This window comes from Macrosteles quadrilineatus, unplaced genomic scaffold (genome assembly GCF_028750875.1).
Source record: "Macrosteles quadrilineatus isolate MER2022 unplaced genomic scaffold, UCM_ALF_1.0 Scaffold_1__1_contigs__length_201487025, whole genome shotgun sequence".
NCBI lineage: Eukaryota > Metazoa > Arthropoda > Insecta > Hemiptera > Cicadellidae > Macrosteles > Macrosteles quadrilineatus.
The window spans coordinates 149,322,980-149,347,573 of record NW_026542594.1 but is presented as its reverse complement, the minus strand read 5'-3'; the positions used below and the strand labels follow the sequence as shown (position 1 = coordinate 149,347,573).

The following is a 24,594-nucleotide window of genomic DNA, read 5'->3' as shown; positions in this document are numbered from 1 at the left end:
TTGAAGTTGGTTTAATGAGTTTCGTGGCACCGAAGTGTTTTGAAAAGACATACACCTGGCTAAAAACAAGCGATGATATAGTCGAAGAAATCCGACAATTCTGCATCTGAAGCTCGAAAAAATCGATTGCTCGACGAAGTCTTCAGTTGAACTTTATGATGTTATCTATAAAAGATGGAGTCGTTGTGCCAAAAAATATTGAGTTAAGGCATCAGATAAACCCGCCGATCGCCTTAAAGCGTACAGACTTTGCCAGTTATATGCCAATAAAAGATTAGATTAAATCATTCCGAATAGTATCAAATAATGAGAAAAAAACTTATTCTTTTCCCTCCAATTTGACGTTTAAATAATTTAATTATCTTGAATAGTCCCCGAGCAACGACCGTTTGAAATCCCGGCATTCTTTGAAAAACACCTTAATGTCTTAATCCTTTTGTAAATTTCAATATACATTTCTAAGATAATTGCCAATGCATAGGTGTTTTTGCTAGGGCTTTTGTTATGTTATTCCACTAGGTAAATAAATATACATACCATATCCCATCCTTGTACCAATGAACTCAGTATGGGATTATTATGGTAGTCTATCAACGAAAGCACCAGCAGTATACAATTTAAAATGTCACAGCAAATATAAATGTAAAGGAAAAGTATTGTTAATGGTATGAAACTGTTCATAAAATTCCAATTTTTAAATGCAAATAATAAAATAAATTTAATATTAGTTTATTTAAAACTTTTTTTAATCGCAATTTATGTTTTTTACGAATTTTCAAATTTATTTTCTAAATATTGCATTTTATGGCTAAAGGGTTAATTATATCAAAATATTTTAAATACAAAAGTTGTAGCTCTTTCTTTGGCGAACATTTTGTACATTTAATGTTTTTTTTATAGGATGAATAGTTTTTGAGTTATCGGGGAAAGACTGGTTTTTGGATGCCATTTTCCAAGATGGCGGCCATAGCACAAAATTTTTTTTTCGAGGACTTTTGGTATGTTATTCCGGAAGTAAATGTCAATATACGTACCAAAGTTTTACACTTATTAGAGTTTTTTTAGGTAATGGGGAAATTTTGATTTAAAATGACTACACTATTCCCCAATGTTCCAGGTCTTAGTACAAACATGCACACTTCCATGGTCAAGGTTCGGGCTTCTCTCAACCCATCTATCCTACTAATATTATAAATGAGAAAGTTTGGATGGATGGATGTATGGATGTATGTTTGTGACAAGTGAACGCGAAAAATACTGGTCGGATTGGGCTGAAATTTGGCATGATGATAGCTCACATTCCCGATTAACATATAGGCATATTCTTATTTCAAAAATCCTTTCGGGCTCCGCCCCAGTGGCTCTGGAGTTTCCCATGTTAACCTTATGAGAAATGAAATTATTTGAATCTTAACAGCTGTTTCAATTAAACAAGTTGGTTCTGTTCTGTGATGTTCAATAGCATTAAAGTTACAAAAATTACCAACAGGGTGCAGCACTATTATTTCTTTTACATTTATGACAACAGCTAATTTGCAACCAAAAGGTGAGTGAGCGTAGTGAACGAACTTCAACCTGGAGGCGAGTTAGCGTAGCGAACGAGCTAACCTGAAGGCAAGTGAGCGCAGCGAACGAGCTCCAACCTAAAGGTGAGTGAGCGTAGCGAACGAGCTCCAACCTAAAGGTGAGTGAGCGTAGCGAACAAACTTCAACCAGGACGTGATTGAGCCATGCGAACGAGATAATCTTGAAAATTAAGAAGTCAAACGGGGCAAAGCCCGCGGGTTACAGCTAGTTAAATATAAATTAATACAAAATATATGAACACAACTCTTGATACATGTTTATTTCTTAATAATAAATGTAAACATTGAATTATTTACAATATGAAATTATTCCAGTCATATGATCAATATTAAAGTAAAAGATAGATTTTTGGACTATATAACACCATCCTTGAGAGAGTATGTATTAGAGGGGCAGTAAGAAAGTAAAGACCCACTCAAACATCTCTGTGTCTTGGCAAGCTCTGGTAGGCATAGCTCCTTGTAAATCTGTCCTATGACAGAACAGTTGGCTGGCATTGGTTCCACACATTAAACTGTAACAATTAAAACATAAACTGGCAACCTCTTGTTTGATGACCTCTGTGTCTTAGTTGTCTTTTTTAGATGGTGGATTGACTTGACTTTATTTTTCAAATATACAGGGTGTTGCTAAAATCTCTCCCAAAACTATGTGGGCATGTTCCTAAGGCCAAAACAAACAAAAATACCATATAAACATATGTCCTATCTCGCTTTGTTTTCCGTGTATCAGTGTATGTATTTTTATATAACTTCCAATAACTTTAGAACCACTTGAGGTACCAACTCCAAAGTTGGCAATTGTATGATGAATAATAAGATCCATTTTATGGCATAGTATTAAAAAATTACTATGTACCATTTCAAAATGGCGGTCATGTTTTTTTTTCTTACCTTAATAACTCAAAACAATAGGACCAATAGGAACAATAGGTGGTGTCGTCCTGTAATCCAGCTACTAGGAGGTCACAAATTGTCTATGTTTATGGAGATGCACTGTGGATGCTATACTCCCTGGTGTAGATTAACGTCCGCACTAGTGAGTACTACGACTATCCGCAGTACTATCCTGATAATTAGACCAATTCATTAATACCAAGGCAAGAATGTGGTTTGGATTCCACTATAAACTGTAGGTCCCTTAGTTGCCATTAGCTGTTTGGGCTATTAATTAACAGCTGTGTCTAAGGAATATGTCGGCCTTAGTCACTTAAAAGACTACAAGATCGCGTCACTCATCCTTCACTCATATTTGGGTTAAAAAACACACACTGTGGCGTCCCCATCTTAAAATAATTGATATAATTGATGATTTATAAAAAATGTACAAGAAAGAAGAAACAAAAAGGGTGGAAAATGAAATTTACTTTACAGAAATGTACAATTTTTATAGGATTGTAACAAATCGTAAATTACAGACAAAGTGTTATTTATATAAAGGTACTACCTACTAATTTTTTGAATTTGCCCAAATTCACGGTTGTTGAAGCTGTAGGTAATTTTAACTTCAGAAACAATTATTTTTCTCCATTATTTGTGTTATTACCCGTTAAAATTGGGTACTTTGGTATTTTACCGACCCCACCTAATAATTATAACCTAACCTAAGGCTGGACTATGTTTTAGGTTTAGGAAGATTTTGTTATTTAAACTAATTAAATTCTTGTGTAAGTCGATTTATCAGTGTGGTCCGTATAATACCAAATTACCTACAATTTTATATTTTTGCAAATTAAATTAAATTTCTTATCATATTTGCAACCTGTAACTTTTTTACAAATCCCGTGGGTTTTTAGTTAAGCATTGAAAAATAAAAATGGCAGCTATTTTGAAATAATACAAAGTAGAAACTTGATTTGTTGAAAAAAAATTGTTCCTATTAGTCATCATACACGTACCAAGTTTAAAGTTGGTACCTCAAGTAGTTCCAAAGTTATGTGAAGCTATTTAAAAAATCATTACACACTGACAGACGGAAAACGAAGCGTGTTTTCATTTCTATGAAATTATTTGTTTGTTTTGACCTAAAGAACCTGCCGGGAGAGAGTTTCAAAACACCCTGTATGTAGTTGTTGTGTAGTTGAATATATGAAGTGTAATTGTAAAACTGAATCAATGCAATTCTAAGTGGTTTAAATACTATATTTTTTTCCCGGTAAGACACTTGCCGATCGCCTTACCTTGAATTGTCTATTGTGCAATATCTCTGAATTTTCTTTTGCTGGAAATGATGTTTTTTTATAGTCAGATTTTTTCAGTAACGTTGATTAACAAAGTGCATCTTGAATTCAACATTTACACGTGTTTCATTTGAACCTTTTTGTTTACAGAATATGGTTTGTTTAGAGAGCGTCATTCACAGTGGCTACAAAACAACAAAGACAAAGAAAAATGGAAACACCTATGTCAAAGTATTCTAAATGCCCTTGATGAGCTCTCAGAAATAAATGAACATGTCGCTGATTTGTATATAAACATTATGAAACAACAAGAATCCTTGTGTGTGCCAATTCGTAAGTTGCTTAGTTTTTCCTTCTGCTGTTTTTTCATCTCTATGTTTTATTGCATACTAACAACCCCCACACAATTAAAAACCTATAAAGTAATCGTTTTTAGACAGAATAAAAACTCAAAATTAAATCTATGTTATTACTGTATTACAATTTTAAGAGTTAAAGGAAATATTGATTACAATGAATACAGTATCCAAGCTACAAATAAATGTAATACGTCCATTCAATATTACTAACTTACTTACTTACTTACTTACTGATGGGGCGTCACAAATCTCAGTAGAGTTTTTGCCTCGTAGATTAGCCTCAAACACTCTTCTCATCCGGATTCAATAATATTAGAAATAAGTACCGGGAAACCGGCTCGGCTATGGCTCGGTTTATAGTTTATTTTGATTGTAAAAAGCAATGTAAAGGAAACTTGCGTCTTTTACAACTAATTTTGGTTTTACTGAATTTCCCTGTAGGGAAGTAGTTATTACTGTAGGTGGCACAACGTACGGTAAGACCTAGGCCCGAGACCGATTTATTTTTTCTTTGTCATGTCCCCAGAGGCTAAAAACGCCATTCATTCACATTTTTATATATGTATATATATATATATATATCTAGAGGTCTGCGGTGCACCGAAAGAGTCGGTACGGTACAAGCTTAATTACCGTCATCGGTACAGCATTTCATGCGGTACAGCCTATTATAATAATAAATTACTTATCATTTACTATCTTAGTTGGTTCTGAGCACATAAAAGTCTTATAAATGGTTTGTTTACGATCTTCATAATTTATTACTAGGGTGATGATGCAATAAAAAACCCATTAGCAGTCCCAAATCCATTAACATTTTATCACGACAATAATTGTTGTATTCAAGTACTTCAAAGAACTGTTGAGTTTTATCACTTTTAATTCCTTTACGACTTTCCCCAAATCTATTTTATCATAAAAATAATAGTTTTATGATGACTGTAAGTTTTATCTTTAATTCAGTCAGTATTTTCGTGAATATTCAATTTGCCGCTGGCCATTGCCTACTGCCATAAAACTGTTTATGGCTTTATATTAAACTTGTAACTAATCTACAATATTATTTTATAAGTTAAGATATTTGGTATGGATATTTTATCTTTCTATTCATGAAACCACAAGGTAGTAGTTGTTGTTTGCATAATGTTTTTCCCTTTATGCAAGCCTACTCGGTCTTAAATTATGTCATTGCATGTTCTGTATCTTGTCTTATATTGTTGGATGTGGCCGTTAAGGTTTGAATGTTTTTTGTTTCCTATATTTTTTTATTGTGTTGAAGGTACTTTATGCAATCTAAATCTTATGAACTAGAATTATGATAGTGATTTTGCTACCCTCATTGAAGCCTGCTCAATTTATATAGGCCATCCTAAATAATTAGGTCTAGGCCTGGGTCTTCTGACTCTTTGGAAGAGCTTTAAAATATACTAAGAAAATTGAATAAACTAATGATTGATATGTGTGGATGTTAACTTTGTAAATGAAAAGACAATAATATTACTCTATGGTAATCCAAATTTTAGTTTCAGAAAAAAACTTTGCAAGAGATGTATCCATCTTATAATTTTAGTTTTCAAGCTGATAAAAAAGATGCTCTTTGCCATTACTTCATCATAACATCCTGTTTTTCATTGTCATCTATTGAATGTGAACAGCTGGCAACTACACTGTATTCGTACTGAATGCTTTTATGTGTTTTAAAAGTTTTAAAAACAACTAGACATTGTGTTGGTTGGAAATAATTTACCAGCTGTGTGAAATTATCTTGTCAGTTAATGCTTCGAACATGTTTATTCCTCAACATTCTTATCCTGATTTTAAAACCACTTTATCATGGCTATTCAAAGTATCTCTGAGTAAAATAGGTTAAACCATTGACTTTATATCTACACGTTAAACCTTTATCTTAACTGTGATTTTTCTTGACACAATCCTCGTAGGAGTAAAAGGTTTTAATAATATGTGGTACAGTAATTGTTGTTAGTTAAACCATGAATGTAGGATACTATCCATTGTCATAGTAATGTCAATGTATTAAAATATTAAAATTAAAAATAATGGTTTAAATACAGTTCTGAGAAGAAAACTGCAAAAATACGGGCCGCGTACCGTTCCGATTTTGTACCGAGAACCGAGGTCAGGCTTCCCACTGACAGTAAGGTTGGAATATAAAAAATAATTTTATTGTAATTTTAACTGCCGTTAAAACCCAAAGAAATTATTAAATTATGAATTAGAACATGAAAAAGTAAGTGATCTAGGATTTTTTTTATTTTTTGGTCAGGAACGTTCGTCAGCGGCAAAGTTTGAGAGCTTGAGTTGAATCATAACATATATTTTTTCATTTTTTGGAAAAATTAATGATGAATAGTTTTGGAAATAAATCAGGTAGAAGAGAAAGCAAAATTTGGGACCCTCCGACGCTCGGGCGCTGCCTTGCAACTACACGTCTCTCACTACTACCCTACTACGCACACAGCGATTGATGCATTCAATATTCATTCTAATTTATACATTTATCATATAAGCACGGTAACATTTGTATACATACAATTGCTATTCACAATAATTTAATTATTATTTTATGTAATTAATAACTAAATAAATTATGACTAAATCAGTCCTATATTGAACAATACATTGAAGCCTGTTTACAAACTGAATAAGGATATTAAAACAAATTTATTTTTTTTGGTAAGTTTAACTTTGCTCAAACAACTACAAATCATGTATAAATGGCAATAAACCAATTACACATAACAATAATACATAATTTTAAATAATATATTTATTTCATAAAATAGCTATTTTATCCGTGTTACTATTGTTTCGCGTACTTAATGACTATCAACCACAAAATCCAAACCAGAAAGTTGACTAAATCATCATTGTTGCGTAACTGTATGAGCTTAGTTCTATATATTTTAAAACTAGCAGAGTACGTGTCCTTCGTACGGGGTTGTCATATAAGTTTAAAATGCTTATTGCAGTTATACTCAAGCTTTGCGTTTGCAATGGGGGAGGACAAAGTTTGATAACATTTGCTTCTTTAAATTGACGGTATACTAATAGCATTACACATCTACCATAGCCATAATGTTTTACCACTTCACCCAAACAATAAAGAAAAATAAATCATCACGAATTCACAAAAAAACACAAATTATTCATGACATTAAAGACATAAACATAACTGTAAATAATCCTACTTTTACAGATCTCATTGCGTATCACAGTTTTTTGTTGCTGCTTAGTTCAAATTAGCTGTTAACATAAATGAAAAAAAAAATTATAGTGCCGCACCCTGTTGGTAAATCTTATAACTTTTTAATGCTTTTGTATATCATAGAACCAACTTTTTTAGTTGAAACAGCTGACTAAATTCTTTAATTCCCTTTAAATATGAATACTCATAAGGTTAACATGGGGAACTACAGAGCCACTGGGGCGGAGCCCGAAAGGATTTTTGAGATAAGAATATGCCTATATGTTAATCGGGAATGTGAGCTATCATCATGCCAAATTTCAGCCTAATCCGTCCAGTGGTTTATGCGTGATTGAACTTCAAACAAACAAACAAACACACAAACTTTCACATTTATAATATTAGTAAGATAAGATATAACCATTAATAAACTTTCTATGATATCGCAATTCCCCTAAAGCTTGGTCCCATATAGTATTAGTTTATAAAATAAACAACTACGATAATGGTTTTTTTTACATTATTTTGTTATATTTCAAATATAACACATGTACGAATATAAATAAACTGCAAGCTTTTGAATGTTTTTTTTTCTGTACAATACTCAATCTATATCTATTAAAAATCTTGTTAAGATGCCAATGAAACAATTACACATTAAGAAAACCCATTAACCACGGTAAATTGGATATTTTACAAGTATTTTTACAACATAAACACGTTCACATAAATAATTTGGAAAATTAACTACATGCTTGGTTTCCAACACTTGTTAATATTATAAAAATGTTGTTTTGTACCGTTCCTGACTCCAGTTACATGCATCAGTCTATAATGTTGCATAGTAGCAATTCGCAGAGACACGCGGAACTAGGATGACTCATCGCTCTCCCCACCACTTATACGGGCAACGCTGATTTCCAGGTGGCTTCACTACACTCGCCCGATGCCCTCTCTATTTCTATTCTGTGCTCTCTGATTTGGACTCATCCATAAGTAAAATAGTTTTCTGTGTCGGTGTTGCATTCTGTGGAAACAGTGTGGCACTATTTCAAATCATGACTGATACACAATGTTGTGATTATTCGAACCTACAAAACAGTAGGTGAAAGTAAACATCTGCTTTTAAATTATATTTATTTGTAAACATTGTCATTGTAGTTCCAAAAGTCTGTCATTTGACTCCTTAAAACCCTCTGGGGCGCAGCCATTTTGAGGGATCTGTAGCAAACTTCACACAGGGTGTCTACCAACCGGGAAATCCGGGAATCGTACTTAAATTTTTACTGGCCATGAAATGTACGGGAATTGTCCTTAAATGCCAGACTATGTCCTTAAATTTTTAATGGGCCATAATTTTATTGATCGCTAGTTGGTTAGGTGCACATAAAAAGGTTTATCAGATGTTTGTTTACATTTTCATAATTTATTACTAGAGTAATTATGCAATAAAAATCCCATTAACAATCTCAAACCCATTAATATTTTATCACAACAATCAAGTGTCAAGTCGAGTACTTCCAAGAACTGTTGATTTAGCAGCTAGCTCATAAAAGTTGTATCACTTTTATTCCTTTACAACTTCTTTTTTTATTACTAGGGTAATTATTATTAGATCTCAAACCTATTTTATCGTGAAAATAATAGCTTTATAATGGCTGTTAAATTTCACTTCTTACTTGTACTTTCGGCTTGAAGATTCAATTTGCCGCGGGCAGTGCCTAGTGCCATAAAACTGTTTATGGTTTCATATTAAACATGTAAATAATCTACAGTCTTATTTTGTAAGTTAACCCCTTTTTTATGGACATTTTATCTTTCAATTGACAAAACCACAAGCATTGTTGTTTGCATTAATGTTTTATCACTATGTAGGCCTGCTTGGTTTCAAATTATGTCATTGCATTTTCTGTATCTTTGTCTTAATTGTTGGCTATTCAGGTTTCAATGTTTTTTGTTTCCCATATATTTATTTAATGAGTTGTATGCTTTAAGCAATCAAAATCTTATGAACTAGAATGATGATAGTGACTTTGCTGCTATTATAACCTGATTGTTTGTTACTCAGTTTATATAGGCCCTCCTAAATAATTAGGTCTAGGCCTGGGTATTTTGATTCTTGAAAGAGCTGTAAAATATATTAAGAAAATGTAATTGAGCCTAAGATAAACAACTACCTAATGATTGTTATGTGTCGATATTAACTTTGCAAATGAAAATACAATAATCTTACTCTGTGCTTATTGCTTATTAATAGCCGCTTACCATACCTTGATTTTGTACTAAGAATTGAGTAACAATATGCATTAAAGATTTTTTTTTCAAAAGTAGTCGAGAACCTAACGTTGTGCCAGGGCGAATCATGCCAAATTTATCGGCCTGGATCGGATAAGCTATGTTATGAAGTTTACGTGACTGATGGAGATATTTGTCGCTATCGCAGGAGACAATGATTGCGTTTCTCTGTTACACTATAAAAGCTTTACCTAAAGTATAGGTAGGCCTATGTTTGTTTACTTTCAATAAATTTCTATTTTGTAATTTTTTACTCTTCTATTATTATTTACTTTTCTCTCTGGTACAACTACAGTGAATAACAAGATTAATACAGTTTGACAAATCAGGAAAATTATTCGGTAGGCCTAATGACACCGACAAAGGTTACGGCAAAGTGTCCTTAAATGTACGGGAATTGTCCATGAATTTTTTATCCAGAATGTAGTAGACACCCTGTTCACACAAACCATTTTTGAGTAATGCTTAATAATGCCTGAAAGTTGCATTACAATCTGTCAAGTGATTTCAGAGTCCATAGGGTACATACATACATACTTCCTCTTTTAAAGATATAGGTAGATAGATATTGAATATTCTGTCAGGAAAAGTAGAGTTTTTTAGTCCTACACAGGTTGGGAATTCGTAGAAGAGCTTGTCTTCTGCTTTCCCAAGAATCTTGTAAGTAAATTAAATACCCCCGCCGCAGCAAACCTGCAGACTAAGCGAATTTCCATTTGACTGATTGGATTTACACTGAAATGTCTACTTAAAAATATAACATTTATTCTTTATTTAAATAGAATTAGTTTAACAAGTACTTAGGTTTGCTGCATCAGGGAGGGTAAAACTGTTTTTTTTTAAATGTGAATAGTTTCGTAAGAAATAAAAACATTTTCCAAATTTGATCAAAATATGTTCACAAACAAGCAAACTATAACAGTTTACTTATTCTCCATAAGAATAACATGGGAATTTTAAATTTACAATTTTTTGGAATTTTCTCCGTAACAATTAGGCGCATAATAACGCTTCAATATACTAAGTTATTTGTTTTTTTTTAAGCTCTACAAAATGGTTTGGAAAGAAATTGCTAAATTTTATGTTTTTTGGGTCAAAAATGGGAAAAACCTATTTTTACCCCATAAAACCCCCCGTAAACCCCCGTTCCCATGGTCCGATCATGCTGGATCGCGAACTCCTTCGAATAAACGTACGTTTACACGTTTGTACCAAATTTCATCAAAATCGGATCATTTTTGCTCGAGTTATCGTGCTGACGGACACATATATATATAAATATATAAATATACTAGCTGACCCGGCGAACTTCGTATCGCCTAAGTTATAGGTTTCCCCTAAGACGGACCGATGGAAAGAAAGTACCGTTACGTTTAATTTTCAAGATGATCTCGTTCGCTACGCTCACTCACCTTTGGGTTGGAGCTCGTTCGCTACGCTCACTCACCTTTTGGTTGCAAATTAGCTGTTGTCATAAATGTAAAAAAAATAATAGTGCTGCACCCTGTTGGTAATGCTTGTAACTTTAATGCTATTGAACATCATAGAACAGAACCAACTTGTTTAATTGAAACAGCTGTTAAGATTCATTAATTCCATTTCTCATAAGGTTAACATGGGAAACTCCAGAGCCACTGGGGCGGAGCCCTTTTAAGAATTTCGAAACGGGAAATAGTTTACGTCCGATTCGCATACCTACAGAATTTACACACCAAATTTCATAACGATCGGTGAAGTCGTTCCGGAGGAGTTTGCAGACAAACACTGTGACACGAGAATTTTATATATTAGATAAATATATAAATATATATATATATGAATTTGAACGGATGGTGTTTTTGACCTCTAGGGACCTCAAAACGAAAAAAAAAATCGGTCCCGCGTCCAGGTCTTACCATGAGTATTACGGTAATAGCTTATTCCCTATATGGGAAATTTGCTAAAAGCATCTGTGACCTTATAAATTGTAACTCAACAAATAATTGCTGTATGTGTTCTTACAATTCAGTTATTACTCCCCTACGATTGGGACAAAATTCCTTCTGCCATTGTGACGAAATCGTGTACATCTTCCACGTTCACGCATGAATCATCATCATTATCCCCGATTTTGACCAAATCATTGACATTTTCTGGTATTAGGTCAATTCTTAGACGATGGTGAATATTCCACACTGGAAAACTTAGTACAGTAGACTCCCTCTCATCCGGACGATTTTTATCAGCATATAGGTTTAACCGGACTAGATCGGCAGGAAGTGGGCGGCACTGAAACGACTGTTCTCAAGGGAAAGATTTGAGATCAGTGATCACGTGTCTAAATACAACGCTCTCCTAAATTTAAATCAAATACTGTACAGTATGCATTAAAACGGTCTGTTTTAACTAGTTTTTGGGGACGTCGGTTTAACCGAAAAAAACGTAATCCGGACTGGCCTTGGTCCAGAGGAGTCAGATAAGAGAGAGTCTACTGTACCCCATTATTGATTGTAATAATAGAGTGGAAAAACTTTCCAGGACAGATGAATATTTTTAATATTAATAAAGATAACACAACAATTCCTGGAACTAAGCTGGACATAAAAAACTATTTGCCAAATTACTATTAATATTATATACTTTTTTTAGTAATATACATTAAAATGATATCTTATTACGGTTGTATTTTTTTTCTTTTTAGGGATTCTAGATGTACTGGAGAAATTCTTTGAAAATGCAGCAATTGAATTGGATTGTACGATTATTTGCAATCTTATAACTAAAGTAGTTATGGCCATTTCACAAGCTAATCTAGTGAAGGAACTACAACTTGGAATAGATTATTATAGAATTCTCGTCGTAGCTATGTGTAGATCAAATGTGCCTCTATTGGAAGTTGGTCCAATATGTGCTAGGATCATGAAGAGGTCTCAAACTCTATCCCGTTTTTATCCTCAGAATTGGGTAAGTATTTCCATGCAATTATTGTTACTCTTAAATTTCAGTCACATAAAAAAATCTTGTTGAGGTGATTAGCTGGATGTTTAGCATCAGATAACATACACACTTGTCTAAATCTTTCACAATTGAAAACAAGATTTTATATATTGGCATTGCTGATCATGCTTGAGAGCCAAACCCCAACTGCAGCTTTGGCAAAAAGCTTTAACTTGGAATCGATTAGCCAAAGAAATAGGTTATCCGAAATGGCCTCGCCCTCTTCATTAAGTTAGTTTAGGTTTTATTGTTTTATATAATTGTTTATAAAATTCTGCATCAAGGTTATTGTATCACTTTTCAACAAGATTAATGTTGATTTTGAGGGACATGTTGTAATACCCAATACTGCACACAACACCTTTCACACTAGCTACACTTTTTTTGAAAGAGAACCAAAGCAAAACACTTTAATATAATCAATTTTGACATGGAAAAATAATAAAACATTTGTTATTTAAATTAATAAATAACTGGTACTCCAGCCCCATCTTCAAACTCTCTAAAGGTCCTCCACTTCTTCCTTGTCCTCCTTAGACACATGCTGCTGGCCCTTAACATCGCACAGATGGTTTTTACCCTTATCCAGTTCATCACTAAACTGTAAGGTTTATTCCATTTTTCTGTTAGGCGTTCTGCCATTGCTCTGAGCAAGGTCTGAAACTCTTTGCCCGGCATTCCGTCCACAGACGTGACTAGTGGGGTAAATGATGCATTTCTGGTTTCTGTTATTGTTAAATATTTCCTCTTCTTCTCTCTTTCTGCATTCTCCAACACTTTTTCGTATGGGATGCTACACTGTTTTGTTTAGCTATGTTGCCGCCCAGCACGCCCCACAGTTGTGCCCATCAGTCGATACATCACACACAAGCATCGTTATCATTTTTCAGCTTCTAATATGCTGTGCACATTTTATCTTGCTGAGTTGTGTTTGAAAAAATCTGTAAATTATACTTTATTTATTTATAATTAAAGATTGGTTTTTACTGTTTAGAAAAACAATATGTATTTTGTATACCAAAAACACAACTTAAAATTGTTTGTGACTCGCAACAGTAGCTCGGTTAGTCAGGGCTCCACTGTACTCAAGAAAGAGAGATCTAAGTAACGAGGTACTAATGAGGTTACCGTGCATCACGTCACTTATAGTTGTAGGATCGTTGTAGAAGTCATTGATAATATTGCCAATTGGATTTATTATTGTATATATTGATATGTGTTGTTTTCCTTTGGTAACACTTGATTTGATTATTTTTATAAATTTATAATTCTTTGAATATTGTCATAATATGTTACCGTGTAACTTGGTAAATAAATGTTATGCTTTTTGTTTCAGAATAAAGATTGTGACAAGGTTACTGTAAACTGTTGTTTTACAGTTGAGGAACTTCAAGCATACATTCTTTTTAAGCTTCTAACATTCAAGAAAACTTTTGAGACGAAATCCCTATACTTTTCAATTGAGGTAATATTTATATATATAACATATATATAAGGGGTTAAGCTTTCAATTTTCATGTAGATATTCTTACTTGTTCTTGTAATAAAATGTGTATAAAACTATTTTACTTTGTCATATGACTTTAAAGAACTTAACTTTGACTTACTGGAATTCAAGATATATATTACAGACAGACAGACCGACAAACAGACATAGCTCATATTTGAGTATAGGATTTACGAAAGTAAATAAAAGAAACGTCATATAACACTTAAAACATATATTTACGCTTATACTGTTACTCACAAGACGGTAAATATACAAAAAAGATGGTAAGTGGTGATCGATTTCGATTGGACACTCCAATCATCATCAGACCCAATAGGCGAATGAATAAAAGCTATCAAGAATGATCAAGAAGTTATTTATAGGATTTACTACTATTAAAACACCAATACAAATTAAAAAAAAACTAAACTTTACTTTCCAATGATAATTAAATCAATGTAAAAATTACTGGCGCGGGGGCCAATCCGCACCCTTGGGTAGTTCCACCCACATGGAAACGCGATAATATGACAAAAAATTGTTTGGCAGGAGTGGGATGTATGGAGCTTGAACGTACTAGGGTGCACAGCACTGCTGCTAACTCATTTCAGCTACCAGAACAAAATTTACCACTTCGGGGGTTTAAGAACACCCTGCGCCACTGGTTAAGGGTTAAATGACTATGGTATTTCATAACTTTATTGTGGAATATATTATCTATTTAATATTTATATTATACAGTTCCATTGATAAATTTTGTCTGAAAAGAAGAAATACAGTATAATCAACTAAGTTATTTCCATTCAAATGTTCTAAATAAATTCAGTAAAAAAAGGAATAGTTTTTAACAAAGGCAATAACTACACTGTCAAAATTCATGTTTTCGGCCCCTGGACTATATTGTTATGACAATAATAGGTTTTAGCGAATTTCCCATATAGGGAATAAGCTATTACCGTAGTACTCATGGTAAGACCTGGACCCGGGACCTATTTATTTTTTCGTTTTGAGGTCCCTAGAGGCCAAAAACACCATCCGTTCAAATTCATATATATATGTATATATATATACATATAAATATGTATATAAATATATATGTATATATATTTATATATATGTGTCCGTCAGCACGATATAACTCGAGCAAAAATAGTCTGATTTTGATGAAATTTGGTACAAACGTGTAAACCTACATTTATTCGAACGAGTTCGCGAACCAGCATGATCGGACTATGGGAACGGGGGTTTATGGGGGGTTTTATGGGGTAAAAATAGGTTTTTCCCATTTTTGACCCTAAAAACACAAAATTTTACAATTTATTTCCAAACCATTTTGTAGAGCTTAAAAAAACAAATAATTTACTATATTGAAGCGTTATTGTGTGCCTAATGGTTACAGAGAAAATTCCAAAAAATTGTAAATTTAAAATCCCTATGTTATTCTTATGGAGAATAAGTCAACTGTTGTAGTTTACTTGTTTATGAACATATTTTGATCGAATTTGGAAAATACATTAGTTTCTTACTAAACTATTAACATACAAAACCACCTTTTTACCCTCCCTGTTGCAGCAAACCTAAGTACTCGTTAAACTAATTCTATTTAAATAGGGAATAAATATGATATTTTTAAGGAGGCATTTTAATGTGAAATCCTATCAGGCTAATGGAAATTCGCTTAGTCTGCAGGTTTGCTGCGGCGGGGGTATTTTACATACCTCTGTCAAATAGTCAAAATGAATTATATTGCTCATCAGCTTACATGTTTCATTGCGAAGACAACATTTTCAAAGCTTGCAACTCGTCAAAAACACATTTAAAACACTTAAATGTGTTTTTGACGAGTTGCAAGCTTTGAAAATGTTGTCTTTGCAAAGAAACATATAAGCTGATGAGCAATATCATTCGTTTTGACTATTTGACGGAGGTATGTAAAAAACCTATTATTCAACTACTAGGTAGGCTACCCATCCAAGTATCTCAACTTCAGGTTGAGGATGCGACATGCCCTTGAACCTAGAAACTAACAACTGAAACTGTTTGACACCACTTCGACTTGCACAGAATTTAATAATATGGCTATTGTACGGTTAGCTGGTGTAGGGCTTATGCCCACAAACGCACAAATTAAATCAGTACAAGGGTTGGTTGACGACAACTATGAGGTTGTCACACTTACTGACACTGCTCAGTCCACAGATAGGTCCTGGCCTCAAAAAAGAGCTCACCTTATTCAATTTATTGAGCTCCAGCTGAATTTGAACCCTTCCTTTCAAAGATTTTTTTCTCTAGGCCTACAAATAGACCAAATACCAGCTTCTTACTGTGTAGTGTGGTGCTAACATAATCATGCCATGTTTATGTATTTGTTGTCTATTTTGCCTTTAACTTTCTCTTATAATTTTTAGGAACCCGAGGTAAAGGAAGAATTTAAGCACCCTTACCTCCAAAACGTTGAATGCTCTGTCAGGGCTGCGATACAGAGATTTAAGAAGGCTTGTCAAACCATTGATGAGGGATTTAAGCCTTCGTGCTTGATTATCAAGGACAGTTTGATAATAATGGACAAGGTGGTCGGGAATGAACTGCTCAAGACAGCCCCTAGTGGTAATAATTGACTGATTAATTGTTAAGAAACCAAATGTCCAAATCATGCCTTTTAAAGAGTATACAAGTATATGTTAAGGTTTACCGTTCTCATATTATTACTCTTAACAACTTATAACTTTCAAATAAAGTTCCTTGCTCTGTAATCTTTTCTGTAATTGTTTCAGTTTGAGCCATCACTTGTTAACATCACAAGTTACTTATGTTTACATGTAAATTGTTGTCATATTTTGATGATAAGTATTTTTATGTGTGAATTGTATACACTATGAATTGTACATTTGTAAAGCTACTATTGCTGTAATTATAGTATGTAAGCAAGGTAATTGTTTTGTTTATTTTATGACATAAAATAAATTAATAAAGCACATGTCTTTAGTGCATTATTGATTCCAACCAAATATTTATTTAGAAGCTGTTGAATTATTTATAAGGATATTATATTTGCCAAAATGTTTTCCAGTGAAACTTCATTTCCACAAGAATTTGTAAACATATGTTTTGTAGAATTTTTTAAGCACGTCCCACAGAGATGTAAGATACATGGGATAGAAGCTTATGGGACAACCATGCACCTCTGGTATTTTGGGACCTACTTGTACGAAGTAGGGAAGATTCCGAACAGAGATAGCCACATAACATTGTTGTAGCGCACAGGGTCATCCTAAAGTGAGAGAGCTGTAGTATGTGACGGCGTGTGGGGAATGAAGAGCAAGAGGACGATGAATAGAATTTGCTGTAGGTACCACTTAAGTGTACCATTGAATGTATCTTCTGTTTTTTTTTTTACTTCCATGTGCTCGTCCACACAAAAATGATTAAAGGTCGATTCACACACATCAGTCCAGTCACAGTTCCGTTACAGTCCAGTTGCAGTCCAGTTACAGTCCAGTCACAGTTGCATCCGCAATTTCTCAGTCAATTGTCTGTCAGTTGGTTTCAGTCAGTCTTCCGTCTCTAAAATTCACAGTAATTTATAGTCAAAATTTTAAAGTTATAAACCTATATTCTATCAAATTATCATTGTCCATCTTGTTGATTGTTACAAACAGTACTCAAAGTACAAACGCAACCATTTAAATAACAATAACACTATTTTCTAACCTCAAACAGTTCCGTCAGGCGTCCGAACAATCAAAAAGTATCGTTGGAAAGAAATCTGAAATTGACTGACGGATGCCAGCAGAGTGACTGACGGGACTGCAACGGATGAGTGTAGATAGCGCAATAGAAAATCCATCAAAGAATATTTTTGTTAACTGTGACGTGCCTGAAGTGACTTTACTGTGACGTGCCGTAACTGATGTGTGTGAATCGACCTTAAGACTTGTGTCAAACAGTTTTTGTTCCGGTATAAACATGTCTTTGGGTCTGGGTAAGGATATAAAATGGTAGGTTTGTATACATTTGGTCCAGTTGCTGTATTTATTTATTTTAATCAGGTATAATTAATATTCTATTAGGCCTAACAATAATCAATCAAACTCTGGAATATCACTGAAGGAATAACCAGGATATTTCTTATAGGCACAAAAAGCAATATGCATATGATAAGCTCCTGGAGGAAACATCAATAATCCTATGATGAAAAGAGGCCACATTCTGTCTGCATACTGAAACAATAAATAATTCTGAATTACCAATACATTCAACACCCCTGCCACACAAAATCAGAGACTGAGAAAAACAAACAAGTCCTTAACTCTACAGATTCAATAATTTATGAGAAAGTAGCCTACAACCAGCTTTTAATTTTCCTTCAATCAAACCTATTGTTGGCTCCAGACCAACATGGCTTCTGACGGAGAAAATCTACAATTACTGCTGATACTGTTTTTTTTTTATTAATAAATAATTGACAGGAATGAAAAGGTAATACAGTAGACTCCCTGTTATCCAGACTCCTCGGGACCAAGGCCAGTCTGGATAACGGGTTTTCCGGTTAAACCGATGACTGACGTCCCCAAAAACTCATAAAAACGGACAGTTTAAATGCATACTGTGTACAGTATTTGACTTATATTTAGGAGAGCATTGAATTTAGACATGTGATCACTGGTCTCCTTTCCCTCGAGAACAGTCATTTCAGTACCGCCCACTTCCTGCGATCTAGTCCGGTTAAACCGATGTGCTAATAAAAATTGTCCGGTTAAAGAGATTTTATTTCTGCCGAGTGTAGTCTGGTTAAACCGATGTCCGGATAAGAGGGAGTCTACTGTAGGATTTGTTCTTAATTTTTCAAATGCGCTTAGCTTTGTTTCAAATAAGAAATTGCTAGAAATTATTCATAGTTTAAATAATGAAGAGTTTAAGATGGTTCCATTCGTCCTTATAAGGCAAGAATGCAACCAAATACAACATAGTTACAATACACATACACATACACATACAGATACAAATAGTTAATACTCTTAACACTCAACATTTTTACTCTGAATTCATTTATTTTAACAATCAAGATTTAAAATTAAACTGTAGAAAATTCAGTTAAGAATATAATGACTGGGACGGTGGCTTCGTCCTGTAATCCAGCTACAGTACTAGGAGGTCACGAATTGTGGATATTAATAGGCATGCACTGTGGATGTCATACTCCCTGGTGTGGATTAACGTCCTTACTATGAGTACTTCCGACTGTCCGCAGTACTATCCTGATAATTAGACCAAGACCAATTCGTTAAATACCAAGGCAAAAATGTGGTTCCGTTTCCACTATAAACTGTAGGTACCTTAGTTACCATTAGCTGTATGGGCTATTAAAATTAACAGCTGTGTCTAAGGAATATATCGGCCTTAGTCACTAACAAGACTACCACTCATCGCGCCACTCATCCTACACTCATCTCCATTCATACTTGGCTTAAAATACCTATGGTTGCAATTACAATGAAAACTATTAAAACTATGAGTAAGGACTATATGGAATGCATAAACTAACTTACCAGGTGATGATGGTTCAGAAAACAAGTAGGAAGGAATTGATTATCAAATCGTGCAGAATGTTGTCTCAGTATGAAGAATTTAATACTTCTTTTGGAAAAAAATTATCATTATGCCATGCCTACATCGTACTTTTATGTATAAATAATTGTTTTTATAATAGGGGGGTTTATTCGGCCAAATCGTTATCTGGCCAGGGGCTCGATCCCATAGTGGCTGAATATGAGAGGTTTTACTCATATTTTGATCAAAACTTTCTTTGCAATTACATCAGTAGGCCTAGTTTTAAAATCAACTTGCTAAAAGTTTAGCACACTTTACACGTTTGATAAAAGTGTGTTACATATAGGCCATGTGTTTATTAATTTTTTCTCAGAGGCATTATTCTTCTATTGGTTTTGTTTGCAGATGTAAGGTCATGTTAAATAGGATAAGAAGTGTCAAATTCGTATATATTATTAAGTGTATACGATAGGCTTTGTGTAAATAAATTAGAAGCTTACCTTTTCATCTATATGACCAGAAACAATTAAAGAGCCAGTAATAAGCAAACAAGTGCCAACTACACACAGGAGGAATGCCAGGAATAGAGCTTTCCATGGTATTGGTTTGAATGAATACTGGAACATGAAACAACAAAATTAAACAAATCCTTTAATTAAATTTCACTTTAGAGCCTTACTAGCAGAGTACCTGTCCTTCCTACGGGGTTGGCATGTGAGTATAAAAAGCTTACTGCAGTTATACTAAAGCTTCGGGTTTGCAATGGGAGAGGACACAGTTTGGTAAAATTTAGTTCTTTAAATTTATGGTATGCCATAAATTTAGCAGCTGAGGCTGCCTTTAACCCTTGCATTTATTGTCATGCAAAAAAACGTGTTTTTTTGTTTTGTGTTCATACTGAGTAAACTAAATTACTTGTTGTACTTTAGGGCTTGATTCTTATTCAGAATAAAATTGTACACAAGTAAAACATGATATCAAACATAACCGTAAAATATTTTTTGTATGGCCATAATATAAAAATACCCCCGGCCGCAGTAAACCTGCTGACTAAGCGAATTTCCTTTTGTCTGAATGATTTTCAATTAAATCTATTTAAATAACATTAGGTTTAACGAGTAGGCTACTTAGATTTGCTGCCACAAAACAACTGAAAATAGTAAAAGTGTCTTTTAGTAAAATGTTAATAGCTTAGGATTAAATAAATAAATTTGCCAAGTTTGATCAAAATATATCCATAAACAAGCAAAATACAACATTTTCAATATTCTACATAAGAATAACATGGGGATTTAAAATTTAAAATTTTTTTAATTTTCTCCCTTACCAATAACCTTACAAAAACACTTTGATAAACTAAATTATTGGTTTTTTTAAGCTCTGGGACACCATTATCAACAACCCCAGCCACAGCAAAATCGTGAACATCTCCCGCGGACCGTAATCACGGGAACATTGACACCTGCGGCTGCGGCAAAGTCATAAACATCTTCCACGGTCCGCAATCACAAGGACATCATTATCGATACCCGCTGCCCATGGAAAATCAGGAACATATCCCTCCGGCCGAAATCATCGGGTCGCAGCAAACTGATGGCCAAAAAATTAAAATTTGTTTGTACTGAAAAAATATGTTTGTCAATCCTCTGCAGCCTCCTTTTGTTAAATGGTAAATCCGGCACTGTGTGTAGGCTACTGAATAATATTAGACTAATAATTATACATTTATTATGTATTATGTACAAATTTTACGGATAAACAGTGAACAATAGTGGAAAATTACAAGTCTGGCTTTTAAAAACCCTTTAGCCTAAATGTTAGATCGGTTCTTGTGACACAACAAAACTGCTCCTGCAACCCACCAGTGGGTCGATTAGTAGTTTTGGAACTGCTGATATAGGCTTTTATATTTTTCTCTACACCATTGGCATTTTTTTGTAAACGGGACTGTCAAAGACCTGGATGTCCTGTTACTAATGGACCTAGCCTATCTGATGTCGATCTTTTGTTAAATCCTCTATATGAGTTAAGTTTGAATACTTGTCACTTTGATCTCGGAATCGGCATCGTGGAACACCTAATACTAATACTGACGGTGTAACTAAGTTCTGCTTCAAAAATAAATTCTAGACCCAGTGATATATCCAAGAAAATCTACTTATTATTGCCATAAATATGCATACTAACTTTGGAAAATTTTACATGGGCCTTATGGAATGCCATTACGGTTATTTCTTGATTGTAAATAAAATATTTGTAACATATGTTTACGCAGAGCAAGAAAAGAACAATTAGATTAGGCCTAGGCTACCAGTGTCAAGTAATGAAACTATAGTGAGACAATAAAACAGAATACTCTAACTCTAACCATAGATTAAACATACTCCCTAAGGGAGTATGTTTAATCTATGCTCTAACCTAACTCATACCGGTTTAGATTTAACAAACAGCAGATTTGAGCTAATTTATTTTTAATAAACTATTATTTCATGTGGAATTTCACAACATTCAATAATTAATTGTAGGCTAATGCATCTTCTGATCTAATATAGGTTAGGCAATAAATGATCACAACACTCATCACACTGGCGCTCCTCAATCAATGTGATTTACACTTAACGACTTAACGCAATATTTTCATTGTTGCAGTGAACACCTAAACGGGCAAGAGTAGGGGGAGGTAGCTTCGTCAACAGCAAAGCATTGTTGTAGTCTATCGCAAAACTGGGAAAAAGTTGTGGGTACTTTGGTATTACACACAGTCCCCCCTTATACAGCATGATGCGGCGGTTATGTTAGGTTAAAAATATAATACCAAAGACTGCCCTCAGAGTAGGCTAACTTAGGTATACCGTACTAATCATTTTAACATTTTAACTGAGCAAAGCTCTGTCTCAAGGGTGCTAGCACAATTAATTGATAACCAAAGGATAACTGTTTACAGTATCTGAGTACAGAAACAATCTCATTTAGAACTATACCAGAGCCTAACCTTAAAATTTTTAGGCGAGCACTAGAGGGTAAATAAGAGCATTAGGGGGAGTTGTATGGGTAACCTTTAAGCCGTTTACGCTATGCAACAAATTGTACAACAAAAAATCGTGTTTAAAACAAGTAGTAGCGTTCCTGGCCCGTGTCGGAAAGATCAAATGAAATTTATGTTTTATAAACATTAGTTGTACAAATAAGAGAAATACATGTTGTCCACAAGAAACGTCCAACTTCTTTACCTAACATCGGTCCCACTATATGGGCTCTTAGTCTAGATCAGTCCGCTTCATAGGCCTAGAGTAGCCAAGACAACATGTGACAAAGGTTATGTTAGCAGCAACAAAATAAAAAATACAGCAAACTTTTATAGGCGTCGCCAGTAGCTAATGAAGTAGGGTTTCAGCAAGTCTTTCTTTGACTAGAATTGCATCCCTGAACGAGGTGTTTTCTTCTCAATTCTTTCTCCTAACTTATATCAGCAAAATCAAGTAGGACCAACTTGCTTTAAGTCTGCACTTGTCATTTGTAAAAAGTTTATGACTACCATCAGTCCTTTAATCCCAAGCCAACAGATCTTCATCATCATCTCTTTCAAAATCTTTTAACATTTCACTGCCACTGTACTTAATCACAGCCTGCGGTCAAGGACGTAAAACCAAAAGCGACGCTTTGCTCTTTTCCTTTTACCGCAGGCAATCACAAACAGCAGCCACCAACGGGTACACTTCCATATCTGTTGGCACAAACAACCGAATGAGTAATATTGATTATTCGATTGTTTAATTTGATATATTGTTTGGTTAGTTAGGTTAGGTTAACCTTACCTAACTAACCAAACGTATCGAATAATCAATATATCGATCGATATTTCCATTCAGTTGTTAGTGCCAACAGATATGGAAGTGTACCCCCACCAACAACAGATCCTAGTCACTTGAAGCATTCATGGTGACAGAAGGTTTTTGAGCAAGCTCTTTTTAAACATGTGTGATAGGCCTAATTCTTGTTGGTGCATAAGTTACAACTTGTACCTACAACACATGTTGCATACCGGTAGCAGCCTTAGCTACCAAGACAATTAATTTACTATTTTCAGTTTTATTTACAATCAGTCTTTGGAAAGGAATTTTCTGTCAGCCGATTAACATTTTTATTAATCGGGCCTTAGGTAAATAAATTTATAGGTAGAGGATACAGAAACAAACCTGCGTTTCTACATAACTCGAATCACTGAATTTACTCTTTTTTAAACTGTGATACTGTACACCAACGTAATCCTTTGATTTTCTTTGAAACATCCCAATTATTAATTGGCAACTTAGCTCGTTATTTATATTGATAAAATGCTACTCTTAGCGCAGAATCACAAAAAGTCTTCAGCTTCATCGCATGACTTTCGACCGACTGTATTTTGTAAATGTAAACAAAACAAACTAAACTGCAAACACTAAACAGTAAAGTTAGTTAAGAAAATGTCGTCTGCAAAACTTTGACAACCGACTCCAATCCAATCCCAATGACTCCATTGGATTATCAAGAAAAAAGTATCGGTTCGATCCATGGTTCGATCGCTAACCAGACCTAAACCTTTGATTATGTAGTACAGTATCTACTGTCAATGCTTAAGCTAACCGGAGGAATACTGACTGAAACAATTTAATTGGAATTTAAGATTAAAGAGTAATATTTGGTAATATTGACAAGCACTCACCACATGAGAATCGTACTAAAACTAATAAACGGTATCAGCATTCTGACACATACTTTCTCCCATAAGTTTGTCAACAGCCTTTATCAAGTGTAAGCGGTGAGAGTAAATATATGGAGATGGGATTTGTACAATTTTGTTCAGAAATTAAAGGACTATAACATTCTAAATTTTTATCAAAATCTTTCGGGCCATTTTTGGGAAAATCCGATTTTTCCGTTATATAATGGGGTTTTATGGAAAAATAACATAATT

General features: G+C 34.0%; 2 protein-coding genes across 8 annotated transcripts in view; one reads left to right on the top strand and one right to left on the bottom strand.

Annotated features, from left to right (window-relative positions):
* The window catches only part of LOC128987315 (uncharacterized), a 168,233-nt gene extending 151,173 nt beyond the window's left edge, over positions 1 to 17,060 (top strand). For all 7 annotated transcript variants that reach the window (XM_054408111.1, XM_054408128.1, XM_054408144.1 and 4 more), the window contains 4 exons: positions 3,917 to 4,099; positions 12,306 to 12,568; positions 13,938 to 14,066; positions 16,499 to 17,060. In XM_054408111.1, the coding sequence (XP_054264086.1) occupies positions 3,917 to 4,099; positions 12,306 to 12,568; positions 13,938 to 14,066; positions 16,499 to 16,708 (785 nt within the window). In that variant the 3' untranslated portion in view covers positions 16,709 to 17,060. The remainder of the gene's footprint in view (positions 1 to 3,916; positions 4,100 to 12,305; positions 12,569 to 13,937; positions 14,067 to 16,498) is intronic.
* Positions 17,061 to 18,103: 1,043 nt separating this feature from the next.
* Positions 18,104 to 24,066, bottom strand: LOC128983001 (transmembrane protein 230). The gene is made up of 3 exons (XM_054402119.1): positions 23,837 to 24,066; positions 20,141 to 20,257; positions 18,104 to 18,310 (listed from the first exon to the last, which is right to left on the bottom strand). Exons 1-3 carry the CDS (start codon positions 23,927 to 23,929, stop codon positions 18,173 to 18,175), a joined length of 348 nt encoding a protein of 115 aa, XP_054258094.1. The 5' UTR covers positions 23,930 to 24,066; the 3' UTR covers positions 18,104 to 18,172.
* Between the last annotated feature and the right edge of the window lie 528 nt (positions 24,067 to 24,594).